The sequence below is a fragment of the Ranitomeya variabilis genome, chromosome 4 (assembly GCF_051348905.1).
Source record: "Ranitomeya variabilis isolate aRanVar5 chromosome 4, aRanVar5.hap1, whole genome shotgun sequence".
NCBI lineage: Eukaryota > Metazoa > Chordata > Amphibia > Anura > Dendrobatidae > Ranitomeya > Ranitomeya variabilis.
This window is the reverse complement of record NC_135235.1, coordinates 489,895,983-489,922,039: the sequence shown is the minus strand read 5'-3', so window position 1 is coordinate 489,922,039 and position 26,057 is coordinate 489,895,983. Positions and strand designations below refer to the sequence as shown.

Below are 26,057 nucleotides of genomic sequence, written 5' to 3'. Positions count from 1 at the left end.
CCCTTTTTTTAGATTTTCGGAATCTAGCCACCAGCTTAGAGAGTCCCGTACATGTTGTGACAATACGATTTTTCGATTTAAGTTGTAGGGTATTTTTGTTTGTTCTGACAGAATCTGCCACTGTAGGTCCCTTGAATGCAGTTGTGCCCATTGGACCGCCGGAATTGTTGCAGTTAGCATACCTAGGAGGGACATGGCTTCCCTCACCGAGACGGATTGGGCCGTCTGTACTTGTCTTACTCGCTGTTTTATGGCCTCGATCTTTCTGTCTGGAAGGACACAGTCTTGTCCGATTGAATTTAACTGAATTCCCAGGAACTCCTGTATCTGGACCGGAATCATTCTTGATTTTTTTAAGTTTATTATCCACCCCAGCCTGGTTAGTAGCTCTCGTACTTTCGTAACTGCTCTTGTGCAATCTTCTTGATTGTCTGCTATAAGGAGGAAATCGTCTAAATAGGGCACTAGTAGAATATTTTCTCTCCTCACGAAGGATGCTACTTCCGAAATTATTTTTGTAAAGATACGAGGAGCTACTGATACCCCGAAGGGGAGACATTGGTATTGTAGATGGGTGTAGACCTGTCCCAGCTGCACTACCAACCTTAGAAATTGTTGATGCTCCATGCTGATTGGTACATGATAGTACGCATCTGTAAGGTCTAACACTGCCATGTAACATCCCGGATACAGCAGTTTTACCGCCGTTCTCAGAGTCTCCATTTTGAATTTTTCCACTCGGATGAACTTGTTTAACTCTTTTAGGTTGAAAATTGTTCTTAATGACCCATCTGGTTTTGGTGTGAGGAATAGGGTGCTGTAAAAACCCCTCCCTATTTCCTGTGGAGGTACTCTTACCAGGACTTTTTTGTCTAGAAGAAGGTGAACTTCTTTTTCGAGTGCTAATTGGTTCTTTTTGGCCACACGAGTAACTTTTATTCGGTGAGGAGGCAGGGAGATAAAGTTTAAATGTAGGCCGTCGGATAACAAGTTGATTATCCATTGAGACGGCTGTAAGCTTACCCACTGATGGACAAAAAACCGCAACCTTCCTCCCACTTGGAATATGGCGTCATTGTTTTGGATCTGGTTTTGGAGGTTTATTGAAAAGGAAACCTTTCTCTCTTCTTTCACCCCAGGGTTTTCCCCGTGTGGCTCTATCCGTTGGACGGCCGCGGCCTGCTCTACCCGATCCTCGAAAGGACCGACGATTGTCATACCAACGTTGTTTAAAGAAGGGAGGTGGAGGGAAGTGTTTCTTCTTGTCCGCCGCTTTTTCTAAAATTTCATCTAATGCCCTCCCGAATAAATATTGCCCCTCACAGGGTACAGCACAGAGCTTCACTTTTGACTGAAAATCAGCATTCCAGTTTTTTAACCATAAGGCTCTTCTGCCCGAATTAGAGAGGGCACTTGCCCGGGCAGCAAACCGTACCGAATCAATGGCCGCGTCCGCCAGGAACCCTGCTGCATTTTGTAGTGAAGGGATAACTTCTAGAAGTCTGTCTCTTGGACACTTGTTTTTTATTTGGTCACTTAGTTCATCTAGCCATCTAACCATGGCACGGGCAGTGCAAGTAGCCGCTACCCCTGGTTTGAACACCCAAGTTGAAGCTTCCCAGGCTGATTTTAGAAAGGCATCCGCTTTTTTATCTAGGGGGTCCCTTAGGGCACCCATATCCTCGAAAGGAAGCGCTATGCCCCTGGAGGTACTTGCGATAGCCGCGTCCAACTTTGGCGCCTTTTCCCACTTTTCGCAAATTTCCTCATCAAAGGGATATTTACGTTTTAGGGCCTGGGGAACCGAAATCTTTTTATTCGTTTTTTTCCATTCCTTTTTGATAAGATTTAATATGTTATCATGAAACGGAAAAACTTTCCGCTTTTTCCCTTCCAAATTGCTGAACATGGAGTCCTGAACCGTTTGTTTTTCTTTTGGTGTCTCCACCCCCAATGTGGATCTGACCAGTTTTAGCAATTTCCCCACATCTTCTGACAACACATATGGGCGACCACACTCTTCATCCGAAGAGTCCAGGTCCGAGAGTTCCTCGGCCGGAAGCTCTCCTGGTTCACCCTCAGATTCTATATCAGATGTTTGGGGCACAGAAGGCGGCTTTACGGAGCTCTGCAACTCATGATGCTTTAATTGCTCCTTTACTGTGCTCTGCACTTCGTCTCTTACAATAGCTTTTATATTCTGAAGAAATGATGACGATTCTTCAGTTATCGTTTCCTTTATACATGAGCGGCACATACGCTTCTCATATGTCTTGGGAAGGCTTTTATCACAGAGTGCACATACTTCATTCTTTTGCTTAGAGGTAACTTTCCTTCCCTGCATATACACACAGAAACAACAGTGTTACTGATATGTTGTTTGCCTTACAAAGGCACTCACCCACCGGACCCTCAGTACCACGACGGGCTGTGGTGTCTCTGCAGGGATCGCTGATTCCACAGGATCTGCCATCTTTGTAGGAGGCTGTTACCAGCGTCTCCTTGCCGCCATGCAGTTTAAATAAGTGTGGGCAGGAGACGATGTGTGCGCCCCTGAACATCCTCCCCCCCGGGGAGTGTCAGCACACCGCTCCTTCGGCGTCTAGCGTCACTTCCGGTATACAAACAGGAAGTTCTCCCATTCACTTGGCGCCAGCGTCGGGATGGGTATGCTCTCTCTCTTCCTCCCCCAGCCCAGCCTCCGGCCAGGAGCGGACGCTGAGGAGTCCGCGGTGGGGAAGGACGCACATGCAGCCAGGTATGTGGGCGACGCGCGCACGCTGTCGCCGCTGCTCCCACCGCAGACCTCGGTCAGTGACCGGTTAAACAAAGGAGATCCCCTCCTCTGCAGCACCGCAGGTTCCCCGCAAGAACAGGAAACCAAAACTGAGGAGAGAGGTTCCGCCCCCATCTTTTATCTCCTATGCAGGTTTCCTGTTCTTGGGGGCGGGACCATCTCTCATGTACCGGTGCTGTCATGGGGAAGGGAAAAAATAGCACAGACAAAACCAAATTATTGTTTGTGGTATGTTTTATAATTAACTATTAACTTTCCACTAAAATCTAGCTGCAGTGTTTTTTTTTGTTTGTTTGTTTTTTAAGAAAAAAAATAAACACAGGAAAGCACATTTTTTTCTGAAAATGTTGACCTCTCAGTGTCTCATACATGCTTTAAATGTAAAAATCAGTTTTTGCAGCCAAAAAAGGGAACCTCAAAGTAATCCAGAAAATCACATTGTATGATTTTTAAATAATTAAACAGCATTTTATTGCATTAAATACATATTTGATCACCTACCAACAAGCAAGAATTCCGGATCTCACAGACCTGTTACTTTTTCTTTAAGAAGCCCTCCTACTCTGCACCCATTACCTGTACTAATTGTGCCTGTTTGATCTCGTTACCTGTATAAAAACACATAATCAATCACATTCCAATCTCTCCACCATGGCCAAGACCAAAGAGCTGTCTAAGGACACCAGGGACAAAATTGTAGACCTGCACAAGGCTGGGATGGGCTCTAGGACAATAGGCAAGCAGCTTGGTGAGAAGGCAACAACTGTTGGCACAATTATTAGAAAATGGAAGAAACACAAGATGACTGTCAATCTTCCTCGGTGTGGAGCTCCATGCAAGATCTCACCTTGTGGTGTAAGGATGATTCAGAGAAAGGTCAGGAATCAGCCCCAAACTACACGGGAGGACCTGGTCAATGCCCTTAAGAGAGCTGGGACCACAGTCTCAAACATTACCATTAGTAACACATTACGCAGTCATGGATTAAAATTCTGCAGGGCACGCAAGGTCCCCTGCTCAAGCCAATACATGTCCAGGCCTGTTTGAAACTTGTCAATGACCATCTGGATGAGCCAGAGAAGCCATGGGAGAAGGTCATGTGTTCAGATGAGACCAAAACAGAACTTTGCTCGCAGTATTTGGAATAAGAAGAAGGATGATTATAACCCCAAGAACACAGTCCCAAACGTGAAGCATGGGGGGGAAAACATCGTACCTCGAGGGTGCTTTTCTGCAAAAGGAACAGGAAGATGGCACCATATTGAAGGGAGGATGGATGGGGTCTTGTATTGTGAAATTTAGGCCAACAACCTCCTTCAGTCAGTAAGAGAATTGAAGATGGGTCATGGCTGGGTCTTCCAGCATGACAATGACCCAAAACACAGCCAGCGTAACTAAGGAGTGGCTCTGTAAATAGCATTTCAAGGTCCTGGAGTAGCCTAGCCAGTCTACAGACCTGAACCCAATAGAAAATGTTTGTAGGGAGCCAAAACTCAATGTTGCCCACCGACAGCCCCGAAACCTGAAAGATCTGGAGAAAATCTGTATAGAGAAGTGAGAGAAAATCCCTGCTGCAGTGTGTGCAAACTTGGTCAAGAACTACAGGAAACGTCTGACCTCTGTAATTGCAAACAAAGGTTACTGTACTAAATATTCTTGTTTTTCTATTGTATCAAATACTTATTTCATGCAACAAAGTGCAAATTAATTATTAAAAAATCATACAATGTGATTTTCTGGATTTTTTTTTTATTTTCTGTCTCTAGCAGTGGAAGTGTATCTACGATAAAAATTACAGACCTCTCCATTCTTTGTAGGTAGGAAAACTTGCAAAATCGGCAGTGTATCAAATACGTATTTTCCCCACTGTATGAATAAAGGTGGCGTTGTTTCTGGAGATGAGTAAAACGATTTGAAAGACCTTGGTCCAGGATCCATGTCGGTAGACTGTGGCAGCCAGATCAGGACCCAGCTGAAAATGAAATGCCAGCATTCTTGGTGTCTCTGATGATTACTGGACCCCTGTGACCTCAAGATGGAGTCCAGACATGGATGCCAGATCAGGATACTGGAAATCTTTTTGCTCAACTTTAGTGTCCAGCTTTCAAATCCCATACATCTCCTTGAGAAATATGTGAATGTGAAGGATTTTTTCCTCTTTATGAACAAGATTAAATATTTGCAGCAATGAGAGATATCAGTTCAGGTATGAGCAGTCGTTCCATGAATTATACATGAACATCCGGATTCTTACCTGTTCCTGTTTGTGTCGAGTCATATGAGATTTGAGCTGGAAATAGCTGCTGAACTTGCTGTTGCAGAACTGGCAGTGGTAAGAGCTATCGATCAGAACTCCTTGTTTGCCATCTGATCCGTCACATGCCCCACTCTGAGAGGGGTCTATATCCTGAGAAGATGCATCTTCAGGTGGCACCTGGCTGGAGACTGTAAATACCAATAGAGCATAACGAACCAGTCATGGTCATTACATACTGGTATAACAGATGCACTTAGTTTTACCTCCATTTTCAACCCTTTCTTCTTCCGGCTGTGAAGGGTTAAGTGGCACGACCTGTACAGTCATGGGTCCTTGCGTGTTGGTGCCAGGTGGAGCTCTTGGCCACACTTTGTGAGTCTGCATATGTTTTTTGACATTGGACTTCTGTGCGAATGCTCGGCCACATACAATACACTGGAATGGCTTCTCCCCGGTATGACTGCAACAGAAACAAATCGTAAGAGAGCTTTGTACCAATTGTCATCTATATATATAATCGTCTAAGGGGCACTTCCGTCTGTCTGTCTGTCTGTCACGGAAATCCCAAGTCGCTGATTGGTCGCGGCCAGCCGGCCGTGACCAATCAGCGACGGGCACAGTCCGGCCACGAAATGGCCGCTCCCTATTCCCCTGCAGTCAGCGCCCGCCGCCCACATAGTGTTTTAGCAGTCCGTTAAACAGACTGCGTTACACCGCGGCATAAGTGACAAACTTTTTACTATTGATGCTGCCTATGCAGCATCAATACTAAAAAGATATAATGTTAAAAATAATAACAAAAAAAATAAAAAATGGTGCTATTCTCACCTTCCGCTGTTCACCGATGCGCGCGAGCGGCGAGGCTGCAGCCAGCTTCCGTTCCCAGAGATGCATTATGAAGTTACCCAGATGACTTAGCGGTCTCGCGAGACCGCTAAGTCATCTGGGTAATTTCGCAACACATCTCTGGGAACGGAAGCTGGCGGCAGCCTCGCACGCATCGGGACAACTTCGGTGGACGCCGGAGGGTGAGTATATAACTATTTTTTATTTTAATTCTTTTTTTTAACAGAGATATGGTGCCCACACTGCTGTATACTATGTGGGCTGTGTTATATACTGCGTGACTGATATATACTGCGTGGGCAATGTTATATACTACGTGGCTGCTATATACTATGTGGCTACTATATACCACGTGGCTGTGCTATATACTACGTGGCTGTGCTATATACTACGTGGCTGTGCTATATACTACATGGCTGTGCTATATACTACGTGGCTGTGCTATATACTACGTGGCTGTGCTATATACTACGTGGCTGTGCTATATACTACGTGGCTGTGCTATATACTACGTGGCTGTGCTATATACTACGTGGCTGTGCTATATACTACGTGGCTGTGCTATATACTACGTGGCTGTGCTATATACTACGTGGCTGTGCTATATACTACGTGGCTGTGCTATATACTACATGGCTGTGCTATATACTACGTGGCTGTGCTATATACTACGTGGCTGCTATATACTATGTGGCTGTGCTATATACCACATACTACGTGGCTGTGCTATATACTACATGGCTGTCTTATATACTACGTGGCTGTACTATATCCTGCACCCCGAACCCCCGACATCCAGCGCCCCGAACCCCCGACATCCTGCGACCAATCAGCGACAGACGCAGTCCAGCTACGAATTGACGCGGGATTTAAACCATGCTTCGCTGATTGGTCGCGCCCGGCCGGCCGCAACCAATCAGCGATATTGGCACGGGATTTAAACACCGCTTCAGTGATTGGTCACGTACGGCCGGCCGCGACCAATCAGCAATATTGGCGCGGTATTTAAACACCGCTTCGGTCATTGGTCGTGCCCGGCTGGCCGCGACCAATCAGCGACAGGCGCAGTCCGGCCGCGAATTGGCGCCAGATTTGAACCACGCTTTGCTGATCGGCCAGCCGGGTGCGACCAATCAGCGATATTGGCGCGGAATTTAACCCCCACTCACAGTGCGACGTACATACATACATACATATTCTAGAATACCCGATGCGTTAGAATCGGGCCACCATCTAGTGTAACATAATCATGGTGTGATGAGTGATAGAAGGCCATCTGCCTCCTGGTCCAGCTAAGAATGGAAAGCTGGTGGTATTGCAGGAAGCCAATAGCTGCAGAGTCATGAGTGGAGTCAGAACGGAGGGGTCATTATTTCGGCAATTTCGCCTACACAGCCTAGAAACATGCATCAGCAGTTACTACTGGGACCTTTAATTTCTCGAGCACCTTTAACACTTACAATTGAAAGATCAGAGTAAAAGAATTTGCTTCCCTGGTGTGCAAATAAGACAAATTGGTCCATCAAACTAAGTATTAAAATTTGCACTTTAAAGAGCATCTCCAACATGTATGCACCCTGATTTACTCATTGGGGTTAAGAGGTAATGACTCTGATCAGTGATTGTCACTTATTTTAATTCCCCTGTCCATTACAAACATGGGGAACGTTTACAGCACCATGTATTCACAAATCTAACCCGGAAATGTGATATAGAGGGCTAAAAAAGTTAACGAGAGATTAGAAATCTAAGATCTATGCCAAAGGCTTTTATTTCCTAAGGAAATCTCCAGGAAATCCTCTGACATAGCTTTGGGGCATCTGAAGACATAGTTATATACAAAGTGCCTGTTCATCCTAGTATATCAATTTAAAGAAGTTTTACCATCTTAAACATTTAAAGAGAATCAGTCACCAGGTTTTTGCATCCTAATCTGAGAGCAGCACGATACAGGCTGAGAGGCAGAGACCCCGATTCCAGTGGTGTGTTACTTTCTGGGCTTCTTGCTGTAGTTTTGATAAAAGCACTGATCAGCAGGAGATTATCACTAGAGGACTAGTAAACCTGCTGCCATGTAGTGATCTATATTCATAGGCTCTGTATAACCCCGCCCCCACCACTGATTGGCAGTTTTCTCTCTATGCAGTGTACCCAGAAGGCATCAGTGGTGGGGGAGGGATTATACAGAGAGCTTTTGAATATGGTGGACTACATGGCAGCAGGTTTAAAAGTCCTCTAGTGATTATTTTCTGCTGAGAAAAATCACTGTTCCATCAAAACTACAGCACACAGCCCAGTAAGTGACACATCGCTGGAATCAGGGTCTTTGTCCTTACATCATGCTGCTCTCAGATGGGGTAGCAAAAAACCTGGAGACAGATTCCCTTTAAGGTATATCCACAAGTTTTGCCATAAATGTGGATTATATTCCAATGGGACCTGACACACACCCCTGTCAGTGGAGAAGTGGTCAGAATTCTACCCATTTTACATCTGTATGATGGTTCCCAGTCACCAGAGCAGCATAGACTGAACTGATAGCAGTGTGAACATGTGTAAGTAAGAGCACCTAGTCACATATCTGCTCTCTTAGCGCTGTCTTGTGGTTCCTCAGCGCACTCCCTTCCTCATGAAAGTACAAGATTCACATGCTCAATTTCATTCTACTACTGTGCATGCATGGGGTGAGATCTACAAGGGTGGCCGATCAGAGGATCATAAATGGATGCAAAGTGGCCACCAATAAAAGAGGCTACTATAAGGATGAAGCGGAAATACCTTTGAAAACAACTATTATTGTTAATACATGTGAATTGAAAAACTGCTTCAAATCTTGTGGTCTACAGAATATAAATGCTATTGGTGTCACAACCCCTTTAAGTACTGGTCAACTGAACTGTTAATGACCACAGACAGAGGTCTTACCTTCTAATGTGCTGCTGGAGATCAAAGTTCTTCCCAAAGGCTTTATCGCAGAACGTACACTTCAACTTTGGAGATTTCAGCTTTCCTAAGCAGGGATGTAAATCAGAACAACTGAGACCACGATTGCAATAAAATATTATATATATATTTTTTTTACTGTGGATTAAACTTACAGACTAGACCCTCTAATGGGGTAAAATACAGCTCTGGCAAAAAGAGACCACCACATCAAAACCCTGTCATGGGCAGCCCAATCTCCAGACCTGAACCCCATTGAAAACCTCTGGAATGTAATCAAGAGGATGATGGATAGTCACAAGCCATCAAACAAAGAAGAACTGCTTACTAGTGATGAGTGAGTATACTCGTTGCTCGGGTGGTCTCCGAGTATTTGTAACTGCTCGGAGATTTCGTTTTCCTTGCCGCAGCTGCATGATTTGTGGCTACTAAACAGCTTGATTACAAGTGAGGATTCCCTAGCAACCAGGCAACCCCCACATGTACTCAGGCTGGCTAGTAGCTGTAAATCATGCAGCTGTGTCCACAAAAACTAAATCTCCGAGCAGTCACAAATACTTGGAGACCACCCGAGCAACAAGTATACTCGCTCATCACTACTACTTACATTTTTTGCGCCAGAAGCAGCGTGAAAGACAGGTGGAAAGCATGCCAAGACGCATGAAAGCTGTGATTAAAAATCATGGTTATTCCACAAAATATTGATTTCTGAACTCTTCCCGAGTTAAAACATTAGTATTGTTGTTTCTAAATGATTATGAACTTGTTTTCTCTGTATTATTTGAGGTCTGAAAGCACTTTTATTTTATTTTGACCATTTTTGTCAGAAAATAAATACAAAATTTATTTCTTGGAAATTCGGAGACATGTTGTCAGTAGTTTATAGACTAAAAGAACAATTTACATTTTACTCAAAAATATACCTATGAAGAGAAAAATCTGACAAACTGAACATTTTGCAGTGGTCTCTTAATTTTTGCCAGAGCTGTAGATACCAATCAAACGTTTGATAAAAAAAATGCAGTTACACCGGCTCAAATCCAAGTCTCCAATACCCGTGGCAGTGGCAACTACCTTTACATACTGCTGAGCCAAAGGTCACTGATAGCATCAGCCGCGGACTGACACGGCCTACACTCACCGTTCTGACCACTGCTGTCCATCTTAGAGTGGCGGATCTTGTTGGGGATGGTGGGCTCCAGGTTTCCCATATTGTTCCCATCAGCACAAGGTAAACAGCTATTTGTAGTTTTGGATTTCAGCCCCTGTTTTCCGGGGCTGTATACTGGGGGAGTGTTATAAACTGTACTCTCCACACACTGGCTAGGAACCTGCAGAAAGAATCATCCGAGGAGATCATCACCCAGTAATAATCCACTACCAGACTCTGCCCCCAAAGGGGCTCACAACCATCACCAACTAGTGTTAGATGATAAAGCTTACTGATGGCTTCCTGTTGAAGGAAAGATGTGACTATTCAGTCCTGACATATCTAAAGTTAAAATTGCTTAAAAAAAAAAAAAATACCACAACTGTAATTACCTCTATCTGAGTGTAAGGTGTCATGCCCAAACCGTGGATTTCCATGCCAGTGTTTCCTGGCATACTGATGGGAGAGCTGTAGACTTGCACTACAGTACTGCAGCTGCCACTGTTTGCCTGGACAGGAACCCCCATAAGATTCTGCCCTGGTGCCACAGGGGCTGGTGGTGGTGGATGTGGAGGTCGGGGAGGCAGGGAGGGAGCATGGAGATAGGTGCCACCGGTGTGCATGCTGAGGTTGCTCTGGAAAACACAAATACATTGAATATGTGTGCCATCCATGTGCTGTCTGTGTATAACATTGCAAAGGATAGGAGAAGCTTTGTCATTATCTATTCATTCATCCGTGATAAACACAGACGTGTGAATGATGTCGTAGCCAGAGGGAGAACTGCTGCAAACACTGAGATGTGGAGGGGCCGTAGGAGGACAACAACCCAGCAGCAGGACCGCTACCTCAGCCTTTGTGCAAGGAGGAACAGGAGGAGCACTGCCAAAGCCCTGCAAAATGACCTCCAGCAGGACACAAATGTGCATATGTCTGCACAAACGGTTAGAAACCTACTCCATGAGGGTGATCTGAGTGCCCGATGACCACAGATGGGGGTTGTGCTCACAGCCCAACACCATGCAGGAAAATTTGCCACAGAACACCAGGATTGGCAAATTCGCCACTGGAGCCCTGTGCTCTTCACAGATGAAAGCAGGTTCACACTGAGCACATGTGACAGAGTCTGGAGACGCTGTGGAAAGCGATCTGCTGCCTGCAACATCCTTCAGCATGACTGGTTTGACAGTGTGTCAGTAATGATGTGGGGTGGCATTTCTTTGGAGGGCCACACAGCCCTCCATGTGCTCGCCAGAGGTAGCCTGACTGCCATTAGGTACCAAGATGAGATCATCAGACCCCTTGTGAGACATATGCTGGTGCGGTTGGCCCTGGGTTCCTCCTAATGCAGGACAATGCCAGACCTCATGTGGCTGGAGTTTGTTAGCAGTTCGTGCAAGATGAAGGCATTGATGCTATGGACTGGCCCGCCCATTCCCCAGACCTGAATCTGATTGAACACATCTGGGACATCATGTCTCGCACCATCCACCAACGTCACGTTGCACCACAGACTGTCCATGTCCAGGAGTTGGCGGATGCTTTAGTCCAGGTCTGGGAGGAGATCCCTCAGGAGACCATCCGCCGCCTCATCAGGAGCATGCCCAGGCATTGTAGGGAGGTTATACAGGCACATGGAGGTCACACACACTACGGAGCATCATTTCCGTGTCTTGAGGTATTTCCACTGAAGTTGGTTCAGCCTGTAATTTGATTTTCCACTTTGATTTTGAGCATCATTCCAACTCCAGACCTCCGTCGAATATTAGTCGTGATTTACATTGATAATTTTTAGGTTTTATTGTTCTCAACACATTCCACTATGTAATGAATAAAGATTTACAACTGGAATATGTCATTCAGTGATATCTAGGATGTGGGATTTTAGTGTTCCCTTTATTTTTTGAGCAGTGTGTATATATATATATATATATATCTATAAAGTGACTGTATATTTCATGATCAGGTCTAAACACACACACATTACTTTGGTCTTCCTTCTGTTACCTGCACAGGCGCTGGGGTGGTTGGCATGGGCTGATCCAGCGAGGTAAGTGCTGACATTGCAGAAAGCAGGACTTCATCATTCACCAACACATTGCCCTGCACTAAGGTCTGGATGAGCGGTGATGGGGGGACTGCGATATACGTAGATATCTGTTTGACATAGAATTAAAATTAAATGTACTGTATACCATAAATAAATGCGCAAGACATGACGGCTGAACCAATAATGCACAGAGTCTGACCTTGTCTTTTAAACCTCCCTTTATATATAAAGTACCGTATCTAAAATTCTCACTATCACCACAGGTGAATGAATGTTCCCATTAGTAACACAGTGTAGGCCCTCAACACTTCCTCTGCCACGATCCCATAGGACTTCTTAAGGGGTACTCTGATCTCCAAGATCCTATGCCAATATGTAGTAGGTGTAATAATAATAATAACTCAATTACTTTAAATATTATTGCCAAATAGTAATTTAACCCTTACTTTTAGGATATGAGATCACTAGGGGCTCGACAGTGCTCAGTTATTTCAGGCAGTCCCATAGACCATGAATGGAACAAAGGTTCCATTCAAGGTGGCGCTCTGCAGATCTTGGTATCGCGGGGGCCGTAGTAGTGGGACCCACAGCAATCAGTAAGTTATCATCTATCCCACGGAAACAGAATAACTTACTTTCCTGGGGAATAACGACAGTCTTTTTCTTACAACCCCTGCCAGGTTGGATCCTGTATCTAATGCACAGTGCTCAATGTCTCCATTTGGACTCACCTGTCTGTTAACTGGAGGGTGCTGCACTGAGCTGACTGGCGGGGTATACACACTGTGATTACCCAGAGAGACCGATGCCAGGGAAGGGGTATTGCCATGGCACTGCTCCCGCTTGTGGATCATGAACGCGGGCAGGGAGTTAAACTGTTTTTTGCATTTGCCGCATAGAAAAACATCTTCATCATCTGTAAAGAGAATAAAGAGAAGCAGTATTAGGACTTGAGGTATTCATACCCATTTGGGGTGGGGTTCTTTGCATAGTTTTGGGATGTTAATGCAGTGTCTCATCAGTTATGGGGCCTTTATATAGAGATAAGCATATGCTGCATATGGGCTCATTATTCACTTCTGTCATCATGTACTGACACAATCCAGTCTGTGGACATTAGATACAGATACACTCGGGCAATGTTTTAGAATATACTCATATAATCCCAATAATTTGGTAATGTATATGGTTGGGTAACCTTTCTTCAATGATGGCTCCCACCTAGTTCCCATTGATTAAGTTGGCACATAACTTACATCCAAGCTGTCTAGATTGTTTTCTGTTACACCCATGATAGGGTGAATGACGAGTGGTCCATCTGTGACACAAAGCATGGAAAAATATCCCTGTCAGACTCTCTCACTCCTCACGTGTGATCCACTGTGCAATTTCTGCAGAGGGATGAGGTAGTAATGCCCAGAAAAACTGTGGTAATAATAATACTGGGCACCTATATAAAGTGAATCTCTCAGCAGATTTTGCTACCTCATCTGAGAGCAGCATAACGTAGGAAAATAGACCCTGAATCCAATGATGTATCACTTACATTACTGGGTGAAGTGGTTCCAACACAATCAGAGCTTTTAGATTTAGCAATACAGCAGAGCTGAGAAAGCTAACCCCGCCCACTCCAGGCTCTGTAGCTAAGTGGCTTATCCCATAAGGGGAGGAGTCAGACCAGGAAGCAGGTGCTGCAGTGTCCAGCAATGATAAACTCCTGGTGCTAATACAATCATTGCAAGTAAACAACAGCTCAGAGCTTGATAAGAGAGGCATCACTGAAATCTGTGTTTTAACCCCTACAGCATGGTGTCTTTAGATTACAAAGCAAAAACCTGCTGACAGATTCCCTTTAATGCTAAGTGTGCCAGTACAAAATGACTGCTCAAACCAAGTGCAGGCACTGGGTGCTCTCTTGTCATGGCCGAGCAGTTCAGTGCACCTTCCTGCTTATTTGTTTTCCATCCGTCTCTGGCCTCCTGTAAAGCCAGAGCAGTCAATGAAGGAAGTGAGGGCGAGGATAGATGAAACACAGGTGGGCATGTACACAGAACTGCTCAACCACAAAAAGGGTGGACCGAGTGCCTGTGCTTGGTTTCAACAGTCATTTTGTGCTGAAAGATTCCCTTTAATTAAAAAGGCTTATGAGAATTACAATTATGGCATTTTACAGATTTATTGAGCAGCGCCAGAAATCGTGGTGGTAAAATGTCAATTACTAAACTCATGTACAAAAAAAAGTATTTGTCAAGTAGTCAGTTTTTAATAGTTCTTAGATGTTTTCAGATTTATGGGACCCAACTAAAACCTCAAAATATGTGAAAAAGCACCATCGTCATACCAAGTCCCTGGAGGGCTGCAGAGTTGCTGACGTTTTGAGCTGTGTGGTCAGACACACCACCCTGTCCATCCAGCAGGGACTGAACAGCAAGGACAGTCTGGTTGTCCATGCCTAGAAAACAAAAAACAAGTCAGTTTTAAAGAGAAGCCAGAGACTGATGTATATTGATGTGTGACATCTGAGCAGTGACATATCACTAAGGCATCATCCTCCGTCATTCTCAGGATCAGTTGGAGCACCATATTCAGACGAAATGCCATCCCATTTGTATATACCGTATATATTTAATAATTCTAGGGTTTTTGTTTTTCTCTACATACATGCAGTTTTACCGGGGTTATCCTCTTTTAACAAACCTTTTTCCTACATGCTCAGTTATCAGTATAAAAAAATAAATAAAAACTGTGCTTACTTACCTGGTGTAAACTACCGTAAGTCTCTGTTTGGCTGCAGCGGTTAGGTCACATCAACAGCGCTGCAGCCAATCACTGAGCTCAGCAGCTCTGCCTATGACAACATGAGCCCGTGGCCTCACCGATTGTCTACAGTGGTGATTGTTGTTTGGGTACAGCACTGACACCGAGGCAGTGGCAAAGACAAAGCGCTGGATCGGGGAGGGTAAGGAAAATACAGTTGGTTTTTAAGATGTGATCCGAGGGACAACTTCATTTTCTTTGTCTCATTATTTAAATATTTGCTTCCTTTTTTTTCGTGAATCGTGGGGTCTAATTTTTATGTCCACGGTGAGGCTACTATTATTTTTTTCCTATTTTTAACCGAATATCTTGCACGTGAGGAAATGATGTCTTAGGCTACCATCACGCTAGCAGTATTTGGTCAGTATTTTACCTCAGTATTTGTAAGCCAAAACCAGGAGTGGAACAGAGGAAAAATATAATAGAAACATATGCACCACTTCTGTATTTATCACCCTCTCCTGGTTTTGGCTTAGGCTAGGTTCACATTGCGTTAGGGCAATCGGTTTAGCGCTTGCGCTAGCGGATTGCGCTAACGCAATGTATTTGTAGGGGCCGCGTTTAGGGGTCGCGCTAACGTCCCCGCTCTCGCAGATCCCCGATCTGCGAGAGCAGGGAACGGACCTCGGGCGCGCCGCGGACGCTGCAAGCAGCGTCCGATGTGCGCTACAAAAGAACGGCACATCGCTAGCGCGAGCCGAAAAAGGCACGCGCTAGCGATGCGCTGCAGGCGAAATTTACATTGCTGTCAATGGGTGCGCTAACGGAGCCGTTGCACGACGTTAATTGCGACATTTTCGCCGTGCAACGCTGTCCGTTAGCGACCACCCACTAACGCAATGTGAACTCTGCCTTACAGATATTGAGGTAAAATACTGACCAAATACTGCTAGTGTGACGGCAGCCTTACACAACAAGAAAATGTGCAGCCTTCTCATATGGATGATGATGTGTGCTGAATACTGGGAGATCCAGGGTTCCTCAGCATATCTTCAAGGATCTTAAGATGGTATGGAATCGAGGAGGCTGGTAACCTTACAACTACACCTGATAACGTTGGTCGAGTAAACTGTATAATACAAGACATGAGGCCAAATGTTCATCCAAATCTTTTTGTGAAGATTCCTATGAGGCTGTCAAGTTGGGGTCAGGATACACATGGCCGGTCTGACACCTCAATGAGGCTTAGGACTTACCAGCTTCTGGTCACATGACAGGAGACGGAAGCACTGCCAGTGCATCTTATACTATACACAGTGATCAGGAAGGCAGCGCAGCCTTATAAGACCTTGGGTGGTCCAGTAGTAGTTTCAATTATTCTCATCAAATGCAGCAGCACCGATTGGACAATTTGATACCGTCTAGGGACTCGGTCCCCTTTCCCCCAAATGCTAACTTCCTGTGTGCAATTTATTTATAACTTTTCAGGAGGGAATAACAGAGGAAGAGCACAACACCAAGTGGAAAGAAAAGATGCTGGAAGTATTTACTGACACAGCCTTTTTCTTTATAATTCTACACTCTTGTGATGGGTCACATAGGTACGTCAGAGGCAGGGTCGGACTGGCCGTCTGGCCGTTCTGGCATTTGCCAGAGGGACTGCTCCCTGCTGTGGGCCGCTCACTCTGCAGAAGCCCCTCTGAGGTGGTGAAAGGAAGGAGCAGCTCAAGAGCAGGAGAATGAGGCGAGGCTTGAACTTCTCTGCTCATCTGAGAAGCAGCCTGGTCCCAGCAGTGGGACAGGAGTTGGCAGGCAGGAGGAAGGGGCTGACTGAATGAACCCTGTAGCTGTCTGTCTTGTTTCAATAGCTGCTGAGTGAGGAATTTCAAACAGAGAGTATCACAATCTACACAAGCTGCTTCGCCTGCAGCTCCATCAGTCTCTTGTTTCCAATGTTCATGACTGGAGGGTGAGAGAAGTCAGAGCTGCATTTATTGTTTCACAAATACAACTAGTGCGCATTGCTGTAATATTCTGCTGTTTATATGCAGCAATTTCAACTCTGCTGTATTGTTATGACGTCCATTTAACCCAGGGGTGGGGAACCTCAGGCCCCAGGGCCATTTACGGCCCTCGATGACCTTTTATCGGGCCCCGAGCAGATTCTCAGGGACCGCAATCTTGGGCAAGGAGCTGTATTTTGATTGCCAGAAGCTCATTAATTTCATCTTGCTCTGTTAGCGCACACACACAGTGTTCACTACTGAACACTGAAGGGCATGCAATGAAAGATTACGTCCTGAAAGCAGTGCCAGAGTCAGGATGTACTTTGTGGGCAGAGTTTGTATGGCCCCTGAAGGATGGTATAAAAATCCAAATGGCCCTTCGCAGAAAATAAATTCCCTACCCCTGCTTTAAACCTTTGTTGGCAAAACTTGGAATACATGGACAGAAATTTAAGCAGAGCTGTGATAGCAATCTGTACACTAAAAAACTGAGTGTGTATAGAAAGCAGAAGTGTGAGTGTAATCCATGCATAGCAGAGCTGTGTGTGATTAAGGTGGAGTCAACAATACTACATGTCTGCCTGTATAACAAGCAGACAGTGGGACTGGGTTTAGCAGAGCTGTGACTTTGAGTGTATTGTACAGGCAGCAATACATATATTGATGGTAAAATACTGGATGGGAGATATGTGTCACTACGCTTAATGGTGTCAGTGATATAAAGCCAGATTATTTTCCTCCAGCACGCTAAACTGTTGTGAGGCTTAAAGGGAACCTGTCACCCCCAAAATCAAAGGTGAGCTAAGCCCACCAGCATCAGGGGCTTATCTACAGCATTCTGTAATGCTGTAGATAAGCCCCCGATGTATCCTAAAAGATGAGAAAAAGAGGTTAGATTATACTCACCCAGGGGCGGTCCTGGTACAATGGGTGTCGTGGTCCGGGTCCGGCATGTCCCATCTTCATGCGATGACGTCCTCTTCTTTTCTTCCTGCTGCGGCTCCTGCGCAGGCGTACTTTGTCTGCCCTGTTGAGGGCAGAGCAAAGTACTGCAGTGCGCAGGGGCCGGGCCTCTCTGACCTTTCCCGGCACCTGGCCCTCCAAAGAACGCATGCTGCGTTTGTCACCGTATTGCGCAAAAAAATCGTCAATGAAAGTCTATGGGGGCGAGAAAAATACGGGTTACACACGGACCATGCGTGTGACTTGCGAGAAATATGCACCGGTGTTATAGAGAAAAGCCGGCAATTCAGTGCTGTGTACAGTAAAATCACACTGACAGCATAGAATAGAATAGGTAGAATAAATGTGTACACATAGAATAGGTGTGTATATATATATATATATATATAATTCAGCGCAAGATAGCATAAAAGCCAGTAATTCAATTCCCGGCTTTTGCTCTCTCCTTCACAAACCCGACAGGATGTGAGACATAGTTTACATACAGTAAACCATCTCATATCCCTTTTTTTATTACATATTCCTCTTTAGTAATGTAACAAGTGTCTGTGTGTAAAATTTTGAAGCTCTAGCTATTAAATTAAAGGGTTAAATCCCAGAAAAAAATTGGCGTGGGCTCCCGTGCAATTTTCTCCGCCAGAGTGGGAAAGCCAGTGACTGAGGGCAGATATTAATAGCCTAGGGAGGTACCACAGTCATAGGACCCCCCCTGGCTAAAAACATCTGCCCCCAGCCACCCCAGAAAAGGCACATCTAGAAGATGCGCCTATTCTGGAACTTAGCCTCTCTCTTCCCACTCCCGTGTAGCGGTGGGATATGGGGTAATGAAGGGTTAATGTCACCGTGCTATTGTGACATTAAGCCAGGTTAATAATGGAGAGGCGTCAATTATGACACCTATCCGTTATTAATCCAATAGTATGAAATGGTTAATAAAACACACACATTATTAAAAGGTATTTTAATGAAATAAAGATGGAGCGCCCCCAGACGCAGGGCCGCGGGGTACTCGGTACCGGGCCTCTCTGTCTCTGTCCTGGGGTTGTCACGGTGGCTAGACCCGGTCCGTGACCCTGCTAAGGGGCGTCCAATGAAAGGTGTGATGGTGGTGCGTGGTGCAAGGCGCGATGAATAAGGAGGACACAAGGTTGCAGTCTCTTTACCTCTTTACTGAAGGCTTCAGGATCCGCATTCCAGAGTACTGCTAACAGGGCTGGCTGAGACCGGCCGATCCGAAGGCACATCCAGAGTTCCCTTTGCAGGTGGAAATCAGTGCCTACCTTCTAGTGCCTGTGTGTTGTAGTACCTCCCTGCTGAGCACCACGGGATAGTCCTCACAACTGTTGTGTCTGTTTCTGATGTTCTTTCTCACAACTCTCGTTTCTGTTCTGATGTTCTTCTCCGTCCCCCAGATGATATGGATAGGACGCACCCGTATGACGGGTAGGCCTGGAGTTCTTCCAGGACCCTAGCGTCGCCCCTCTCCCACAATTGCCCCCTATGTCTGCTTAGGTGATTTAGGTGAGACAGCCAACCTAAAATTAACTGTCCTGCCGCTGTTTGAAGTATTGCTTGGAGCCTAATACTTCCTCGGCGTTCTGGCCACCGGCTACGCGCCTCAGTAGTATGTTGCCTCGATCTTACGGCACGACTCCTACTGGCTTTATCTCCTTTTTGCTGCGATCTCGTTTCTCACTTCTCCACAGTAAACCTCGCTTCTTTTCCTTTCTTAGGATGCCACCGCATTCGAGTGCAGGCGCGGCTCCGTAACGTTCTGTTCTGTTCGCTAGGCCACTGTCAGGATCCCACCCCACTGAGATGTGAACTCGGCTTCAGGAAAATGGCCGCCGCGACCCCCATCTGCGCACGCGCGGCATCCCGCGGCCATTTTCCTGAAGCCCCGGGCAGCAGAGCGCTCCATCTGCGCATGTGCGGCCTCAGGAAGATGGCCGCCCCCACCGATAACCAGGAGAATAGCGCAGGTCGCGCTTTTTTTCTTCACTTGCGCTGTGGATTCGGCAGTTGGGCATGCGCAAACCACTACGCCACCAACGGAAAAATAAGCAAGATCTGGGGGAAGAAACAGCGATGTCACCATGCCCATTTGACCTGACCACCTGGATTGACAGGCGAAAACGGCGACTTTGGTAAGGTATTTCGGCAGCATAGGTGGGGAATCAGGGTACACAAAATACACTATTGTAACGCACAGCTCAGGCCCTATTTAACGGTATTTTTACCTCATACTGAAAAAATGGGGTGACAGGTTCCCTTTAAACAAAACAAACAATATTCCATACCTTCCGTCAATCAGTCTTCAGAAAAGCTCCCACGGTCGAGTTCATATGAGTTCATCCAGCAGAGGGCGCATCACCGCGACTCGAGGTAACTATAGGACATTCCCCTGCATTCCATTCATTCACCAAGTTTTACAGGCAGGAGCACAGCGGCATTAGCAGAGCTCCTGGGTGTAAAATGATTTAACCCCTTCAGATGGATTTACAGCTTGGGACAAGACTGATCGACGGAAGGTATGGGATATTGTTGTTCTCGTTTTGTTTAACTTTATTTCAGGTGACCAAGGGTCTTCAGGTGGATTGAGAGTATAATAAAATATTAAAACACCGTGTCTTTATTTCATTAAAATACTTTTTAATAATGTGTGTGTGTGTGTGTGTTTTATTATCCATTTCATACTATTGGATTAATAATGGATAGGTGTCATAATTGACGCCTCTCCATTATTAACCTGGCTTAATGTCACCTTACAATAGCAAGGTGACATTAACCCTTCATTACCCCATATCCCACCGCTACACGGGAGTGGGAAGAGAGAGGCTAAGTGCCACAATAGGCGCGTCTTCCAGATGTGCCTTTTCTGGGGTGGCTGGGGGCAGATGTTTTTAGCCAGGGGGGGGTCCTATAACCATGGTACCTCCCTAGGCTATTAATATCTGCCCTCAGTCACTGGCTTTCCCACTCTGGCGGAGAAAATTGCGCGGGAGCCCACACCAATTTTTTCCAGGATTTAACCCTATAATTTAATAGATAGAGCTTCAAAATTTTACACACAGACACTTGTTACATTACTAAAGAGGAATATGTAATAAAAAAAGGGATATAAGATGGTTTACTGTATGTAAACCATGTCTCATATCCTGTCGGGTTTGTGAAGGAGAGAACATAAGCCGGCAATTGAATTACCGGCCTTTATGCTATCTTGCGCTGAATTATATATATATATATATATATATATATATATATATACACACATAGACTGTATATATGTTTTTAGGAATATTTTAGCCAATGGATCCATGATTTGTCCATTTTGCAAGCCTGCGCAAAAAAAAAATAATCGCCGTACGGAAGCCATACGGATGACACACGGATACGGACCGTATTTCCCTATGCTGAGTGTGACGCCGGCCTTTTAATGCATATAAGCTTAGCTGCTTTTTGGCATTTTTGATTGTGAAGGGTGGCAGCACTAGACGGCAGGCAGGGGTGGGGATATGTTCAGAGTGCTCTTTGAAGTAACAGGTAGGAGGTGCATGACTGGGACCTGTCAGACGCTTACTGCCTTGGCCTCTTTAGCAGTCACTCTATGTGACTGCAGACGTCTGAAGCCTTACAGCTCGCACAGCACGCTGTGAAGATTCTCCAGTGCCGGTGAAGAGACCGAGCAGTCATGTGACTGAAAGTGTGTGATATACATACTTCCGTCCACATTCCGACTGGACATGCGTGGCCTACCTCAATGTAAGTGTATTGAAGAAGGTCGCACATTTCCAGTCAGAATGTGTAAGGTTAGTGGAACTCCTAAAGTGAACCCGCAGGACCGCGACAACAAACCTCCCAAGGGTGAGCTGGCCTAGTGGACCACCCCCTATACAGGGAGCGTCAGGGGCAGGCCCAGGGGAGACTATTGCTGCGGAAGCTGATACCCGGGATCAGGAGGTTGGAGACACACGAAAAGGCAGACGAGGGAACAGGTAGTGGAGACTGGAGACTACAGGAAGGGCTGCTACGGATCCGACAAGGAACGACGGAGGAGGAACACTCAGGAGGAACTGGAGACACGGGACAGGCTAGGAGCAGACAGGGACGGACGGATGGCACTAGGAGAGCTGACGGAGGGGTAACAGGGTAGGGTAGCACAGGATACAAGGCAGGGCACAAAACTGGAGACAGGCAGGTAGACAGAAAAGCGCAGGGAAGCGAGGGACCTGGATCAAGCGTGAAACACAAATGACAGTCAGGCACAGAACAGGAGGAGAGGCTGCCTGATATAGGAAGAGTACCGCAGGACTTCCGGGTCAGGAACCTGCAGGATCATAGAAAGGAGCGACCAAAGCCCAGCCTGAGGAGGTGCGCGTGCGCTGCTGAAGTTGGTAAGCGAATTGTGCATGTGCAGCCGACGAGAATCAGGAGCCGGCGACGAGCCATGAAGTGGAGAGGTCGGATGACGCGCGCACACACACCGGGAGCGCGCAGGGTCGGGTAAGTATGTCGGGAGCCGGAGGAAGAGTGTCATAGAGTGACAGTGTGGTAAACACTGGATGTTTGGGGAGCCAGATTCAAGTGAATGGGGTCCAGGTTCGGGTACTGTTCTGATACCTGAACGTTTTGTAACCTGCCGGACCTGAACATCCAGGTGTTCGCCCATCTCTAGTTAGCTTATATCTCAATCCCCTAACTTGGGTCTCATTCACGTCAATGATTTTTCATGTCCTCAAAAATGGTCCGAGTTTAATCAGCATTACAGTTGTTACCATCAGTATTTCATTAGTGATTTTCACATATGAAAAAAAATGAATTAATTACAAACTTCTCCCATATAGCACAATGTCAGTCTCGGACCACACAGATTGGGCACTGGTGCGATCCGTGATTATCACAGCAGGTCCATAAACTTGCAGAGGTGATTTTGTCTGTGACGCTGATAAAAAAAACCAGAAAGCTCTCTGATTTTTTAGGGGGAAGACAGTGTGAAAAATAAACATGGGCATATGAACAGCACCATAGACTATAATGGAAATGAAATAATGAAAACCACAGATAGACACCCGCTTCTTACGAACATGTTCTGAGTGAGACCTGACTGTCATTACATGTGGCAGGAGAGTAGGACGACGCGCGCTGCAGCTGTATGCCGTCTGCGCTGTTACATGTATATGACCACTGATCTGCTATATACAAGTCAGTCCGCATCCTATATGGCTTATTCACACAGAACTGCATGTCTCTGTTCACACAGCGACTGTGAATAGGTTCTGTGCACATAGGATGTTCTGTATGTGTCAGGAGCACATGTCCTATGTACCAGGAGCAACGTGCTACCAAAAACCATGATTGATAAGCCGGCTAAAAATCGTTGCACGTCAGCGGATTACTGACCTATAAATGAGCCTATAATCAGGAAGGCGCACCATTATTGGGCCATTTAAACTGCCCATAATCAGTAGATTAGCTCCGTAGCGCACACCATGTGCGGATGACCTGTAGTCACACACTATCTAAAGAGCGAGGTTACAGAAGCCGTGGGCCTGTATCCATGAAAATGCCTGGGCTGCATCAGTCCCAATCCACATGTAGGGCAACTCATACTATCTGCAAAGATGGAGATTATTTTCTGGATGCTAGAAAATATGTAACAAGGGCAGTTCCTGTAGTGAGATCCCAGAGCCTGTGCAGACATCTTTAGGAGGACGGGGATCCCAGAGCAATCATCATCTGCAGGATGGGGATCCCAGTGCCTGTGCAGGCATCATCAGCAGGATGGGGATCTCAGAGCCTGTGCAGGCATCATCAGGAGGATGGGGGATCCCAGTGCCTGTGCAGGCATCATCAGGAGGATGGGGATCCCAGTGCCTGCTCAGGCATCATCAGGAGGATGGGGATCTCAGAGCCTGTGCAGGTATCATCAGGAGGATCGGGGATCCCAGAGCCTGTGCAGGCATCATTAGGAGGATAGGGATCCCAGTGCCTGTGCAGGCATCATCAGGAGGATGGGGATTCCAGAGCCTGTGCAGGCATCATCAGGAGGATGGGGATCCCAGAGCCTGTGCAGGCATCATCAGCAGGATGGGGATCCCAGTGCCTGTACATGCATCATCAGGAGGATGGGGAATCCCAGAGCCTGTGCAAGCATCATCTGCAGGATGGGGATCCCAGTGCCTGTGCAGGCATCATCAGGAGGATGGGGATCCCAGTGCCTGCTCAGGCATCATCAGGAGGATGGGGATCTCAGAGCCTGTGCAGGTATCATCAGGAGGATCGGGGATCCCAGAGCCTGTGCAGGCATCATTAGGAGGATAGGGATCCCAGTGCCTGTGCAGGCATCATCAGGAGGATGGGGATCCCAGAGCCTGTGCAGGCATCATCTGCAGGATGGGGATCCCAGTGCCTGTACATGCATCATCAGGAGGATGGGGAATCCCAGAGCCTGTGCAAGCATCATCTGCAGGATGGGGATCCCAGTGCCTGTGCAGGCATCATCAGGAGGATGGGGATCCCAGTGCCTGCTCAGGCATCATCAGCTGGATGGGGATCTCAGAGCCTGTGCAGACATCATCTGCAGGATGGGGGATCCCAGTGCCTTTGCAGGCATCATCAGGAGGATGGGGGATCCCAGAGCCTGTGCAGGCATCATCAGGAGGATGGGGATCCCAGAGCCTGTGCAGGCATCATCTGCAGGATGGGGATCCCAGAGCCTGTGCAGGCATCATCTGCAGGATGGGGATCCCAGAGCCTGTGCAGGCATCATCTGCAGGATGGGGATCCCAGAGCCTGTGCAGGCATCATCTGCAGGATGGGGATCCCAGAGCCTGTGCAGGCGTCATCTGCAAGATGGGGATCCCAGAGCCTGTGCAGGCGTCATCTGCAGGATGGGGATCCCAGAGCCTGTGCAGACATCATCTGCAGGATGGGGGATCCCAGTGCCTTTGCAGGCATCATCAGGAGGATGGGGGATCCCAGAGCCTGTGCAGGCATCATCAGGAGGATGGGGATCCCAGAGCCTGTGCAGGCATCATCTGCAGGATGGGGATCCCAGAGCCTGTGCAGGCATCATCTGCAAGATGGGGATCCCAGAGCCTGTGCAGGCATCATCTGCAGGATGGGGATCCCAGAGCCTGTGCAGGCATCATCTGCAGGATGGGGATCCCAGAGCCTGTGCAGGCATCATCAGGAGGATGGGGATCCCAGAGCCTGTGCAGGCATCATCTGCAGGATGGGGATCCCAGAGCCTGTGCAGGCATCATCTGCAGGATGGGAATCTCAGAGCCTGTGCAGGCATCATCTGCAGGATGGGAATCTCAGAGCCTGTGCAGGCATCATCTGCAGGATGGGGATCCCAGAGCCTGTGCAGGCATCATCTGCAGGATGGGGGATCTCAGAGCCTGTGCAGGCATCATCTGCAGGATGGGAATCTCAGAGCCTGTGCAGGCATCATCTGCAGGATGGGGATCCCAGAGCCTGTGCAGGCATCATCTGCAGGATGGGAATCTCAGAGCCTGTGCAGGCATCATCTGCAGGATGGGGATCCCAGAGCCTGTGCAGGCGTCATCTGCAGGATGGGGATCCCAGAGCCTGTGCAGGCATCATCAGCAGGATGGAAGCACATCCATGTGCACAGGTCAGTGATGACTGAGGGGCCATGGACATATCCTCCACACAGATGCTTAGTCCCCACCCTTCTCCCTGGGACTGAGCTTTTCCCGGAAGCCTGCCCCCCTCTGCTGCACATAACCCCTGTGCTCTTCCAGCAGTCGCCCTCCCCCCGCTCCACGAATCTCACAAATTATCCGGCCATGGATTGAACATGCAGAATCAAAAATCAAATATCAACTATTCTGATGTTTTTACCTTCAAATGCCTCAAATATTGCTTGCGCCATCTTGCAGGCTGCAGAAGTCCTAAGAGCAGCATTATGGGAAATGCGTCTAGGCGCAATCCCCGGCATGGCCAGCAGAGGGCGGCAGACCACACGTGAATTCTTCTAATCTAAACACCGTTTGCTTAATTATAAGAAAGCAAACAATGTATAGATACAAAGCACGAGAACTTCACAGTGTAAATGCCCTCACGGTGTATACATAGTGAGGTATGGCGAGACGGGTGATTAATCTACGAGGTAATACAGCAGGACTTGATAATACATTAGAAATTACCGTTCAGCATAAGCCGAGTGCAAAATAGCCGTTCAACGGAACTAAGGGCAAGAAGACTTTTTTTTCCCTGCACGGACACATTTAGCGCTTGCACTACACCTACAGTGGAACGCA

The 26,057-nt window shown here is 46.8% G+C and overlaps 1 protein-coding gene across 2 annotated transcripts in view; it reads right to left on the bottom strand.

Moving 5' to 3' along the window:
- Nucleotides 1–26,014, bottom strand: part of ZNF341 (zinc finger protein 341) — a 41,571-nt gene extending 15,557 nt beyond the window's left edge. Inside the window, exons 1-9 of one of the 2 annotated variants that reach the window (XM_077251956.1) lie at nt 25,944–26,014; nt 14,385–14,495; nt 12,775–12,959; nt 12,001–12,150; nt 10,386–10,628; nt 9,985–10,174; nt 8,826–8,910; nt 5,318–5,514; nt 5,052–5,242 (exon numbers count right to left, since the gene is read on the bottom strand). In XM_077251956.1, coding sequence (XP_077108071.1) covers nt 5,052–5,242; nt 5,318–5,514; nt 8,826–8,910; nt 9,985–10,174; nt 10,386–10,628; nt 12,001–12,150; nt 12,775–12,959; nt 14,385–14,495; nt 25,944–25,953 — 1,362 coding nt within the window. In that variant the 5' untranslated portion in view covers nt 25,954–26,014. Of the gene's footprint in view, nt 1–5,051; nt 5,243–5,317; nt 5,515–8,825; nt 8,911–9,984; nt 10,175–10,385; nt 10,629–12,000; nt 12,151–12,774; nt 12,960–14,384; nt 14,496–25,638; nt 25,775–25,943 lie in introns of those variants that run through there. The other variant, XM_077251955.1, reaches the window with a different exon arrangement.
- Nucleotides 26,015–26,057: the final 43 nt, after the last annotated feature.